This window comes from Sturnus vulgaris, chromosome 4 (assembly GCF_052056855.1).
Source record: "Sturnus vulgaris isolate bStuVul1 chromosome 4, bStuVul1.hap1, whole genome shotgun sequence".
Lineage (NCBI taxonomy): Eukaryota > Metazoa > Chordata > Aves > Passeriformes > Sturnidae > Sturnus > Sturnus vulgaris.
Window position 1 is genome coordinate 54,913,514 of NC_142246.1, and position 12,409 is coordinate 54,925,922.

Consider the following 12,409-nt stretch of genomic DNA (forward strand, 5'->3'; position numbering starts at 1 on the left):
GCTCTATCTTGGCTGTTTTGTATCATGCCTCCATCCCATTCAGTGTGATGTAAAGACTCACCCTTTAAATATTAGGATTTTGGTGAAGGAGGTTATGGCTAAGATACAGGGTTTCACTTTTACTCTTTCATGTTTTGCCTGGTTTAGCCTTCTGTCTGTCTTGCTCTATCTTGCTTGGAAATGCTGAATTTCAGGTACAGTTATAGTTAAGCTGTGTTAATCAGCCCTAGACTTGTAATAGCACAGCTCATAGAAATGTGATCTTCAGCAGTAAAATCAAAAAAGGAGAAAACTAGTGCCAATTCCTACAACAGGAGTAAAACAAATTCAACACAATAACAAAAAATCTACACTGTGTCTTCAATTTTGGCTTTTTTTACTGGCTTCATAGCATCTTAGAAAGATCTATATTCTAAGGCTCGCAAGCAACTGCAAAGGCTTTCAGTGGTCACCCGGGTTTTGCATGTGGCAGAATTTATAAAGTAACAGTTTGCACTTCCTTATTGCCCTTTCAACAAAATTATCTGTCTGTTCCAGGGCTGTGCCTTTTACTGGGGATTCACATCCTGGATCGCATACTACATCAACCACCCGCGGTACACGCCACCATGTAGGTATGGGTAGGACACAGAACTGACAAACTCGCTTTGAAAAAGTCTTTGCTGTGTGACCTGAAGTCCTCCAAAAGCAAGAAGTTGGTCCCACATTAAATCATGAGACTGATCCAGTCAGAAGTTAGTCTTTGCTCCCTGTCAGGAGGAAGATTGTTGTGTTGGAAACACCTCTGCTTTGTGCCACTGAATGTTTGCGCCTGTTCAGCAATGGTCTATCATTGTCCAGTTTATGAACACGAAATTTTGGACAAGCAGGGAAAATACAAAGATCAATATATTTTGCTCATCTTCACAACATTCATATAAAAGAATGCAAGAGAGAACTAGAGCTAGTTGCATTTTCTTGGAGGTGATATTTATTTGCTAAAGATACATACTTTTCATGAAAATTAAGGTTGTTTTTTTTTTCCCCCTGAGAAACCAGTAAAAATCCATCATATACTCCTGATAACAGAAAGTGTTTTTAAAATTTTCAGATTTCATCCATCATTTTTTCCCTCTTATCATATTTTATTGTTGCATTGCTGTTTCTTCACAATTTTTTTTCTGTTTGCTCTCTGGACTTTTGCTTCTTTTGAGAATAATTGGCACAGGTTTTTCTCTGCCACTTTCCTTGTTATACCTTAGTCTTTCTTTTCCTCTGTATCTCAGATTTGTCAATGAACTTTAGGAAAAAAGTCTTTGCTTTGCCATTTGTATTTATACTCAGTTAAATTGCTAAGTTTTTTCAATCAAAAATTTATCCTACATGACACTTGCTTTTCTTTCAAACTAGCACAGAAGTTCTATTTCAAAATGATGTGATTCATTGAATGACAGCTGGATTTGGTGTGGCTTTAACAACAATGCTGCAAACAAAGCAGAAAGCTCTCTAGACACAGTTTTTAGCAGTCTGGGCTATCAAATTAATAAGTGCAGCTTCTTTATAGGGGGAACTCTGTTCAGGACACAAAAGAGGAAGAATCCAGGAGAATTTTTTTTAATTGCTTGCCACTGCCCTAAAATACCTTTTACACCACAAAGGAGTCCTGTGCCAGCCAGGAAAAAGGAATTCTCAAAAGTAAAGGCTTGATGAGACATGGTCAAGGCAAGTGAGGTATGTACACATGGCTTGTGTCCCCCAGCTGTGACCAAGATTTGCTTGGGAGCTGTAAACCTTTGGACATGAGCTTGGTCGAGCCCCACACTGGTCTGGGGACAACAGCAAAAAGGAGAGGGCAGTCAGATGGCAGGTAAAATTTACAAGTGTTAAATGTATTTTTTTCATGACTGTGAAGCAGGCAGTGGCTGTGTAGTAAAGGCTCACAATTGCCTCACTACTAAAGTAAAAAAATGTAATGGCTAGATTATGTATTGAGTTTTCTGCTTGTGGAATTAGAAGGGTCTATGGATAAGGCTGTGATTCTGGGCCCGATTTTGACACTGACCTTCACCCCACTCTTCTTGCCTTTTCAAGGGATTCGCCACCACCAGCTGCTTTGACAAAACACTTGGATATATGAAGCTGGCAAATACTAAAAACAGTTGGGTGAAACTGCCTTGAGATCAGTGGTGTAAAACTGGCATTTCTACAGTGCTGTTACTGTTTGTACTGTCTTCATATTGTGTGTGATAATATCCAATCTTTCTGCAGAGCCTGTCAGAAAAGAAACATTTCTGCTCCTCAGCACTAGATTAATTTCACCCATAGCAAACCATGTGCATACCGTAAAATGCAATTCATAATTTCATTCTGTTTTCTAGCATTTGGCCACAAACAAGTTTCTTATGCTGCTCTTGCTTTTCTGGTATGTACAAAAATTAAGTTTTATTTATGATTATGGAATAGGATTAACTCACAATTTACTAAAATGCAGTAATGCTTCTGTGCATTTGTGTGTATACATATATATAAGTCCATGTCCATAGCTTTGTGTACTTTTACTGGATTTAGTACTAATTTATTATGGTTTCTCAGTCAGGAAGTGTCCCACTAATATTTACATACACAGGGTTTAAACTGAAGTACTGTATTTGAGAGCTGTGAGAACATAATCAGCATTATTACTACTGGTAATTGTGTCAGAGCACTAATTTTTAGACAGACCGAAACTTGTCATTTTGAAAACACTGAAGAATTACATGCTAAGCAGACTTTGCAATAGTTCAGAGTACCCTGAGTAACTTATATCAACAGTTAATAAAAACGGTATAAATGAACCTTGCCAAAATGGGATAAGCCAAGGGAAAGTGCAGCTGTTGAAGGATGGCTGAGACTACCCAAGCTGCTGTTTGAATATAATTGTATAGTGACACAGAGGCTTGGTAAGAAGTTCTCACATGGAAATGCATATCCTCTCTGTCCTCTGGAACTGCTGGGCCACTAGCCAAAACATCCTCTTTGAAAATGAGATACAGATCAGTTCTCAGAAATATGACAAGGCAATGGGACAGTAATATGTCTAGGCTCCTTCAGGCAAACACTATTTAGAAAAACATTCAAAAACTAGTTAGTAATATTTAAATGCTTTTGTAAATTTGGACCCATAAAGGTCACAGTTTTGGCAGTATTTGTCTCTGGGTTTGTCCATGCAGTTCTCATATTTTCTTGCTCTTATAAGGTACAGGAAAGACAAGAAAAATACTTCTATGAAGAAGATCACACACTCCATGAGGCTCTAGAGCCAAAAGCAATAAGCAAGTACTGCAGAGACAGGAGGTTGTGGCACTGGTAGCCAGCAGTACGCCTAGAATCTTGCTGTGTGCACCCTTCCCAGGCTCCGAGGGTGCTTGAATCCAAGCAGACTGCTTGTCTGAATATTCAGTGCTGCCAGTAAAACTATTTCTCATCAAAGTCTCTGCTTAGAGAAAGCCTCCTTTTCCTTTGAAACATCCTTCCCTGCATCAGTGGAATGCGCCCTGGAAGGAAAATACTGCCATCAAGCAAAGGGATGAGTCCTGTTGGGGGTATTTGCTATAAAATATGTCAATCCCCTTAAGATCTGCATCAGCACCAGGTCTGCACTCTGAATTCTTACAGCTCTCTTTGAGAACTCCCTACCCATGGAAACTCAAGACCTGTCCCTTTCAGATCTTGTGTTGGCAGATTCCCAGACAATGAATTCAAAACATCAACATACAAAATAAAATAATTTGAAGCTGTTTTCACAGGTTTCTAAAACCAGAATAAAATGAATATGAATAAAATATTTGGAAGATTTCTTTTTTTTTTTTTTTAATCCTCTTCTAAGTCTTGTCTTTATTAGACATCCTGATTTAAGTGTATACATCTGCAGCTACTGTAAACTAAAGTGCTGAGTAATATGAAGGGTTTCTGCAGGCCCTCCTGAAAGATTCTCATGTTTAGAGAAATTAAGCTTTGCAGGGATGTTTTTCTCATAGGGTACACTTGGAATATAAAGAGGGGAAACAGTGTGCAGGCTTCAATATTTTATAATTGTAAATAGCATCAGCTTTTTCTCTGCTGTTCCCTGCTGCCCCATATTTTATATATGTTAAACTGAGGACTAGCTTAAATTTAGCAACGGTTCTCAATGTAGAACATTAACAGTCACATGTCTAAAGAGGGACATAAGAGTTAATCACAGCAGAATGCAGCTGCAGAGTCAAAGGTAAGCCAATAAATATCCCTGCAGAAATGCCCTTAGCTTATTTTACTTAGAATTGGTAGGGGTTAATTATAATGTGTGAATATCTCTTGCTCCACAATAGTATGGGTACCTCATTAGCTATAGTGTTTTACAAAACCACTTTTAACCACAAAATCTATTTCTTTAAAATAATAGGAATCAGAGAAACAAATCACGTTCCCAGTTCATAATTGGAAGTATGTAAATTAAAATTACATCCATTGCTATGGTTAGAGTTATAGCTTCTGATATAGTATTTTATAATGGAATTTCATTTTCTGGCTATTTAGTGTTTTACATCTGGTATTTATAATAGAGGATTGTCAGTTAGCTGGAATTATAAGAATTTAAATGGACACCCGGAATTGAACTGTAACTACCTACCCATGCAGAATAACAGCTAATAACAGGTCTATTTACTAATAGACCTGACTTAAACCTTCCAAACAAATCCCACAAAAATCTCTGCCAAAAAGGGGAAAATACTTCAGCAATTCTTCTATCTACAATGTTCTTTCAGATAATAGCACATTTCAACATAAAATGAAGATATATATTTCATTCAATTAGCTTTAACAAAAATTTGTTATGGATGACTTTCAGAATTGACTTAAAAATGACAATTGAAGTTATTTTTATATTATTTTTGTGACTTCATACTTTTAACATATCTTGGTTTTAACATTTTCCTTTTTATTTTAATTTCTTAAACTTTTTTGATCCTTTCAAAATATAGAATGGAAAATTATATAAGAAAATACAACTTTTCAAACAGTGCATTTTTTTAATTTGAGAGGACAAATCAGTCTTCCAACCCAGAGATTAATAAAAAAGTTCAATTCAGCCTAAGCTTGAACTGTGTACACCATTTGAGTTTTCTTCACAGACTAGAAGAAAAATGAAAACCATAAAATTACATAGTTGTGATGACAGGTCATCTTCTTCAGGAATTTAAACTGATTTTCCTACCTGTTCCCATTTTAAATATGGGTAAATATTGATTTTCATTTTTCAGTAGTTGTAACTGATGAAGGAAGTACTGAAAGCCTGAAGCAAATCTGAAATCAGCTTGTACTACAGGCTGTATAAGCAAATGGGGAGAAATGGTATCTCTTCCAAAGGTTTGAAATACCTAAATGTTAGAGACCAACTTCGAGAAGTTGGTTATGGCTGGAAACAGCATAACCAGAGAGTTCCAGAACCAGGAACAGTACTGGCTCCCTTCCTTTATCCATCCCTAATTACTATCCATTCAACCAGTCAGCCTTTTAGAGACTGCTGCTTTTTAAATGACCCTTTTATTCTTTCCTGTTTTGCTGAACACCTTTGAAAGTGCGTATAGAAAGAAGGGTAGGGACATTGACTCATGACATCTTTACAAAACCAGAGGTCAGCTTTTCCCCTGCTTCTTTGCAGCTTGGATTAAACCCAGGAAAAGTCAAGAAGAGCACCTTGATGAATTCTTTAGAGCCAGGGAATCTCCCTGATTTCCCCAGGGCCAAACCTGCTGCATGTGCTGGGCGTGGGAACCCCACTGCAGGCCTGGCTGCACACAGCTCTGTGCCAGGGGCTTTCGCCCCAGGCTGCACCCACAGTGCTCGCTGCACACTTGGGTGTGTGACAGAGATCTCAGGCTGGTTTTTGGAATGCGTATTTCCTGGATACAGAGGCTGAGTTGCAATGTGGAGGGTTCTGGTTGTGCACTGCACACAATTGCCACAGCCTTTTAGGCACACAACTGAAAATATGTTTTTAATGTCTTGCAGATGTGTGAAGCTGGAAATCACTTTATCAACGTAGCTTTAGCTCACCAAACCAATTCAGGTCTGTCTTTGCTTCCTGTTCCTTAACCTATCCATCTTCTGCTGGTGTACAGTAATTTATGTACCTACATCCACTGAATAAAGAAAGATGAAGTAGTAACCACCCCATTGGTCTAATACCTTCAAAAAATTGTGACAAGGAAACATTAGCAACACTGTTGTTGTTTCAAAACTCATAGCAAATTTATCTTAATTAGACACAACTGCAAGTTAAATATGGATTTAAGCAGTAAAGTTCTTTAAAGCATGCTGGTGACTGACATAAAAGTATTTCATTTTAAATAAGTGTCAAAAACTTCTAAACTGTACTGCAGAGTTTTTAGGCACATTCATTTCAGGCAAAAGATGCACATGCATATATTCAAATATACAGAGACTCATGAATACTTAGGCCTCAGTGTTTATGTATACTCTTAAAAGGTTGGAGTTCCAGCATTTTTGTGTCATGAGAATAAAAGCTATACAATATACACCGGGAAGTAAAATATGTTTTCAGACACTAATAGTGTAATTTCCCACTAGAACACCCTATTCAAGAAAACAGCACAGTATGGTCAACTTCACACACAGAAGTTAGTTTCTATTCTGGAATATTTTCATGCTCTGTGGTTAGGGAACTGCTTATGTTATTTCTTGCAAGGGGCCTAATTCAGTTTGAAAGCAGCAACTGCCAAAAAAATTGATTTAAGTTCTTTCTCACTGGGATAAATCAGCTTTTGCTACCTCAAAAGACTTCACTGAAACTTTTCTAATAGGTTGTACCCTGAGAACACTGGCCCAGGGCATTGCTGTTACATAGGCAGGCTGTGATAAGGCTCAGTTCTCCTCTCCCTGTACTGAAACTGGATTTCCCCCCCCCCCCTTTTTATTTTTTTCCCTTTCACAAGGAAATAGGACCTGTTTTCCAAGTCCAACCTACAACCCCTTCACGTGGCTCTTCCTGCTGGTGTCCTGTCCCAACTATACATACGAGGTACATGACTTTCTTCTGCTTGTATGCAAAGGGTAGGTGGTTACTGCTTCAGCCTTGGTCTGCAGAAAATCTGCAACACCCCCAAGCAGTTCCCTCTGCACATCAATCCTTGTGCTCTGTATGTCAGAGTCTCCTTGCTCCCACAAATGTTTCTTCACCAGACTCTCCTCTTCCCTCACATCATTATCACACCGATTTTTGCCTATATTTCCCTCCACTAGAGTCTCCCCAGTGATCTAAAGATTTACCACCCATCTCTTCACCCCATCCAGCACATTGGGGGGTTCATTCCTTACTATTTTTCCTCTCCCATTTCCAGTACAAGTATCACACTTTTTCCATGGGGAGCTTTTGAAAACGTGCCATTTTGCTTTACATAAAATATACAACTAACCATGCCTTTTTCTTTGCAACAGGCTGGGTCTTGGATTAGTTTCACAGTGATGACACAAACTCTGCCAGGTAAGTTTGAAACAGAATCTCAAATTTGCCAAAAAAGTTTATAGTATATGAAATATTGCCATCAAATTTGCCATATGAGATAAACCTCCAAGATGCTCGTAAGAGCAGCCTGCTTACTAGCATTTGTGACTCTTGCTCAGTACTTTGCTGCATCCTTAGAGACCTAAACACTGACACAAATATGGTCCCTGGGACTGAGCTCTCCAAAATATTCACTTTTAAATTATTTTTTCCATTTCAAAATAGAAACCTATAAAAACTACTTGTAAGAAGTAGCCCCATGAGGCTTACAAATGAAAAAGAAACAAATTTCAAAAGTGGGTTAAACTGCATCATGTAAAAATTAAATTGAAATTTTGTTTGAAAAGATGAAATATTCTTGTGTTTTAGGCTTTGGTAGGGAAATTGTATGACAGTTTGGGGACAATGCAGGGCTGTCCCTCCAATGGCAGGAGCAGGAAGATATGCACACACTCATCCTTGCTGTAAATGTCCCAGACGTAACTTGACTGGACACCTGTTTCTGATTAACCACCTCCACATTAACCAAAGGATAATGAATTTTCAAAATAAAAATCCAGTAAAATGATCTCCTATTTGATGCCTATTTGCTGGCTCAGGCAGCTGCTGCCCACTTGCTTTAGGGCCGAGCTCTCCCTTCACACAACAGGGAGTTAGAGCACAGCTCCTTGTCACGGTCGGCAGCCAGAGGTAGAAACACAGAAGTGTTATAGTTCAGAACTAAACTAAAAATATGGTCGAGAGAGGCCATGGGTTGAGACAGCACCATGGCCAAGGAGGCCTTGTGATACATGGATTTATGGTGAAGCCAGAGGTGGTACAGGGTGTGTCTGACAAATGTGAACATCGTCTGTGTGAATTCTGAGGTGGAGGCTGAGCCTTGGGCTATGGCATATCAGCAACTGGCAGGCTGAGAGGAACTGCAGAATTGTCTCTGCCCAAAGAAGAGACTGCAAATATTTCCATAAACACTACTGTATTTACAGAAACAGGCACTGAAAGAATACACCTTCTCTTAAAATCTTTTTCACTGCTAGTTGGCATCTTTGCTTTCCTGATGGTCATCCAGATGTCTCTGTGGGCCCAGAAGAAACACAAGCTGTATCTGAAGAGATTTTATCCAGAAGTGAGGAGAAAAGCAGCTATGATTCCCATCATCTTCTGAGATTGTCACCAGAGTTGGAGCCTAAGTATACACTTCAAGAGCCAACTCAGAGTAAATGAGCCATTTCATTCAGGAACTAAGTGGATCAGAAGAAAAACTACTGGATATATTTTTTCAGGAAATTAACACACAGTTAAATTAACACAGTTCAAGATGAAGAGATTTTAATTAAATGCAAAAATTTAACTCTTGAATTCTTGGTTCCTGCTAAAAGATATGATTTAATTAGATTTTCTGTACTGGAGCTAATTGAAAAGGGACAAGAAAATTATATTGAATGCTAGATATTTAGCTGGTGTAAATGGGCACAGATGCTGCTAAAATTAATGAACACAACTTGTCTGCACACATTCAGGTATGCTAATTTTAAGGTTCAGTGTTAGATGTTGAAGACAGTCTTGGATTTTTGCATCAGAAGAAGTTTCACAGCCTTATTTTTATTTAACTGCACAGAAAAACCACATTCTGCCTCAGGTCCTCTAAAGTGTCACATCAAAGGACGACCACTATGCTGTGAACACTGTTTAGTCTAGCTTCACAAAGTTTTTATTTTTTCTTTTTTTTTTTTTTTTAAATCCAATTTCATAACAAATTGTTTAATACAAATTGGCTTAAATTGCTCAATGCAGAGGACTGGCTTTCTTTCATTTTTAGGTAGGCAGATCAGCCCCACGATCCCAGAAGGGAATTGTTTGTGACTGCTTCCCGTCTTGTAACTAATTTGAGGCATAACCTTGGGTACATCATTGAAGCTCACCTCCCTTTCTCACACTGAACAGTCTGGAAATAGCAGAAAACCTTCTGCACAAGTGTGTTAACCTTCTTAACAAGCGTGTTAAGATCCTCTTGTTCAGTGCCTGACTGTATCCAGACACCATTCACCTTACCTGTATGAAGCACTGTGAAATCTTTGGGCACGTGGTGAAACACAGTACGGCTCATTATCAAAGAGGAAAGAGATGCCAAACACATTTCAGTCCATATCCGACCTGCCTCAGATGGACACTGCTGACAGGCTCCAGCTCCCCTTCAGTTTGGACAGGCTCTATCTGCCACTTTGCTTTCCAGGACATTATCTTTTAAGGGATTCTCTGGGCTTGTTATTCAAGTCCTGAAAATACTGAGTAGCTCCTTTTTCAAATCAGTGGCACCCATGTCATGCAGGGGCACAATTTTAGTTAGGCAGAGCAAAAGAACCAGAACTGCTTCAGCAGATATTAGAATATGAAGAGTTAGAGCATTGAGTCCAGCTTTCATTCTATTTCTGTTGCATATTTATCAATATCTTGATATTGTGCCCTTAGGCGGGTGAAAAAATCTTGCCTAAAGAATTTTACAATCATTAGAGAAATGTTGGAGTACACAAGCAAGGCAGGCAGTTTGTCTCCTAAAGATGCTGTTATCTTTGCACCAGCTCAAGTGCTCTAACAAAGTTAATTTGCCTGGTAAATTGGGTTCATATCCTTCTTCTAATGTCTAACTTGCAACACTTATCCTATTAGCCACTGTAACTCAATTTCATCTTTGTAATGTAAATACATCACTTTCCATATTTTTTTAACTTGTAACCTGTGAAATAAAATTTTTATTCCTCTCAACGGAAAACCCTAATCAAAGTGAATATCCAGTTCTCGAACCAGACTGCTAATAAAGATCTATTTTTGAAAAATTATTTTCTGCACTCTTTAATTGAATACTTAATCACAATATTTTTAAGACTCTTTTTTTTCCAGACAATGTTAGAGGTGTGAGTAAAGGCTGTTGTCTGTTTTTTTTTAATCCAGCTACTGAAATTATTTTCCCTTCATGTTTATTAAATGTCTTATTTTAAAGTTTTAGAGTAGTCCGTGTAGAGGAGTAACTTATTAAAATCAATTACTTATCTATTATTCTTTTGATTGCAATGGGTACAGCTTTAAGTCTGTTCAAAGCATGTTTCCAGTGGGATTCCAATTGCTAGGAACACAGTTCCTATTCAACAGTTAGCTTAGGTGAAGGAAATACCTCAGGAATTGCTAACTCCCTGTTTATTAGTTGGTTATTCAGTAGTACATGGGGTAAGGAGGAAAAGAGTTTTGGCTCCTGAACTAAATGACTGAAGTTTTAAAGTAAGGTAAAAAGTAAAGCAAAGGGCGTGTGCAAACACTAAGTAAGAACAAATGAAAATACATCGCAGAAGGCTGTCTCAGATAAACATGATGGATACTTTGAGATTCACCAGTGGGGTGTTGATGAGCTAAAACTGCTCTGAACAGTGTTAAATGGCTTCACAAACAGCAATAAATCTAACTACCTGGACCTTTATGGATCTCTCTGTGTTACATGTCCTCCTCTGATTTTCAGGGAAAGTTCCATGCAATTAGAAAAGGTAAATTAACTTCCTGGAATGGGAGGCATGTTCTGCTTCAAAACAAAAAGTTTATAAAAATCAGCAGCCTTTGTTTTGATAAATATTTCATAGGCCTTGCTTTTGGACCACCAAAAAAGTCAAGTAGAGAAAAGAAACCCACATAGTTAAAAGAAAAATATTACTACATAAAATAATCAATAGTGATTTTAGCACACAAGCACCATGCACATTTTCAACTAAAACAGTTGTCTTCACAAACATTTTAATGAGGAAGTTTCTCATAATTGTGCTGATTACCTGGAGAAAAATTCCTTATTAAGCTCTATATATGTCTGGGTCTTTCTCGTATGAGGGGCTATGAGGAAGTTAGTGGTCAACTGCAAATTCCTTTGGCTGTGTTTTCTCTTAAGCACAGACCTCACTTCTCAGAGCCCCCAGTAGAAGGAAGCCATGGGCAAGGCAACCCCACTACCAGAATCCCACCCAATGCTTCAAGGTTGAAGGAAGTCAACCTCCAGTAAAAGCCATAACAGCTCACAGAGGCAAATTACAACATTCCTCACAAAAGCAGTGAGGCAGGGGCACTGAACAGCAGGAAAATCAAGTGATTGAAATTGTGAATGTTCTGGTTAGCTATGAGGAACTGCTACAGACCCATGTACGGGGCAATTCCTGCTCAGCGCTCCTTAGGAGGGAAGTCATTGGAAGCAAGAGAACCAAAATAAAGCAAGATACGATGACTGGACAACAGTTTGGCCAGGAAAAATATAAAAATAAATCAGAGAATGAATAGATCCTTCCTGGCCTGCCCAATAAGGACTCTGTGAATGGAATTGCCAGTGGGACTAAAGTGTATCTCAAAATAATCACTCCCTATTCCACACAGAGATTGCTCAACTTCCAGATCCTTCCATGCTCACCCTGCAGTTTACAGCTGGGATTTTGCTGGAACTCTCCAGATGGATGAGTCTCATCTGCCCCAAATTATTCCTAAAACATTCAGATTATGGAGTCTAAAGTTAAGCCTTCAGATACACAGCTCCACATTTTTGTGGCTGGTTCTTGCCATAAAATGCCAACCTGGAAAAGAGCAGGCACCAGCTCAGGCTTTCTGGTGATGCAGGGAGGCGTTGTGATGGGGAACTGACGTGGCAGATGCTTCTGTACACAACTTGGCAGCCTATATTTGGATTCCCAGTTTGAAAAAGCCCTTAAGACCCAGCCATATGTTTATCTTATAAGATGGTTACCACATCATCACAGCTGACAGGACTGAAAATGATCTCTGTGATTTCATCTTTCCATAGGGAAAGTGGAGCTCTAAAGGACACTGAAAGCAGGAGAACTGAATAAAGGCAGATGGTCATCCTTT

At 38.6% G+C, this 12,409-nt stretch overlaps 1 protein-coding gene and 1 long non-coding RNA gene across 5 annotated transcripts in view; one reads left to right on the forward strand and one right to left on the reverse strand.

The window, feature by feature from the left end:
• The window catches only part of TECRL (trans-2,3-enoyl-CoA reductase like), a 63,578-nt gene extending 54,891 nt beyond the window's left edge, over nucleotides 1-8,687 (forward strand). For both annotated transcript variants that reach the window (XM_088164011.1, XM_014883731.2), the window contains 6 exons: nucleotides 538-610; nucleotides 2,358-2,401; nucleotides 6,010-6,067; nucleotides 6,954-7,039; nucleotides 7,456-7,501; nucleotides 8,560-8,687. In XM_088164011.1, the coding sequence (XP_088020137.1) occupies nucleotides 538-610; nucleotides 2,358-2,401; nucleotides 6,010-6,067; nucleotides 6,954-7,039; nucleotides 7,456-7,501; nucleotides 8,560-8,687 (435 nt within the window). The remainder of the gene's footprint in view (nucleotides 1-537; nucleotides 611-2,357; nucleotides 2,402-6,009; nucleotides 6,068-6,953; nucleotides 7,040-7,455; nucleotides 7,502-8,559) is intronic.
• Nucleotides 1-12,409, reverse strand: part of LOC148224031 (uncharacterized) — a 297,652-nt gene that overhangs the window by 48,297 nt on the left and 236,946 nt on the right. The gene's annotated exons all lie outside the window — the stretch shown is intronic.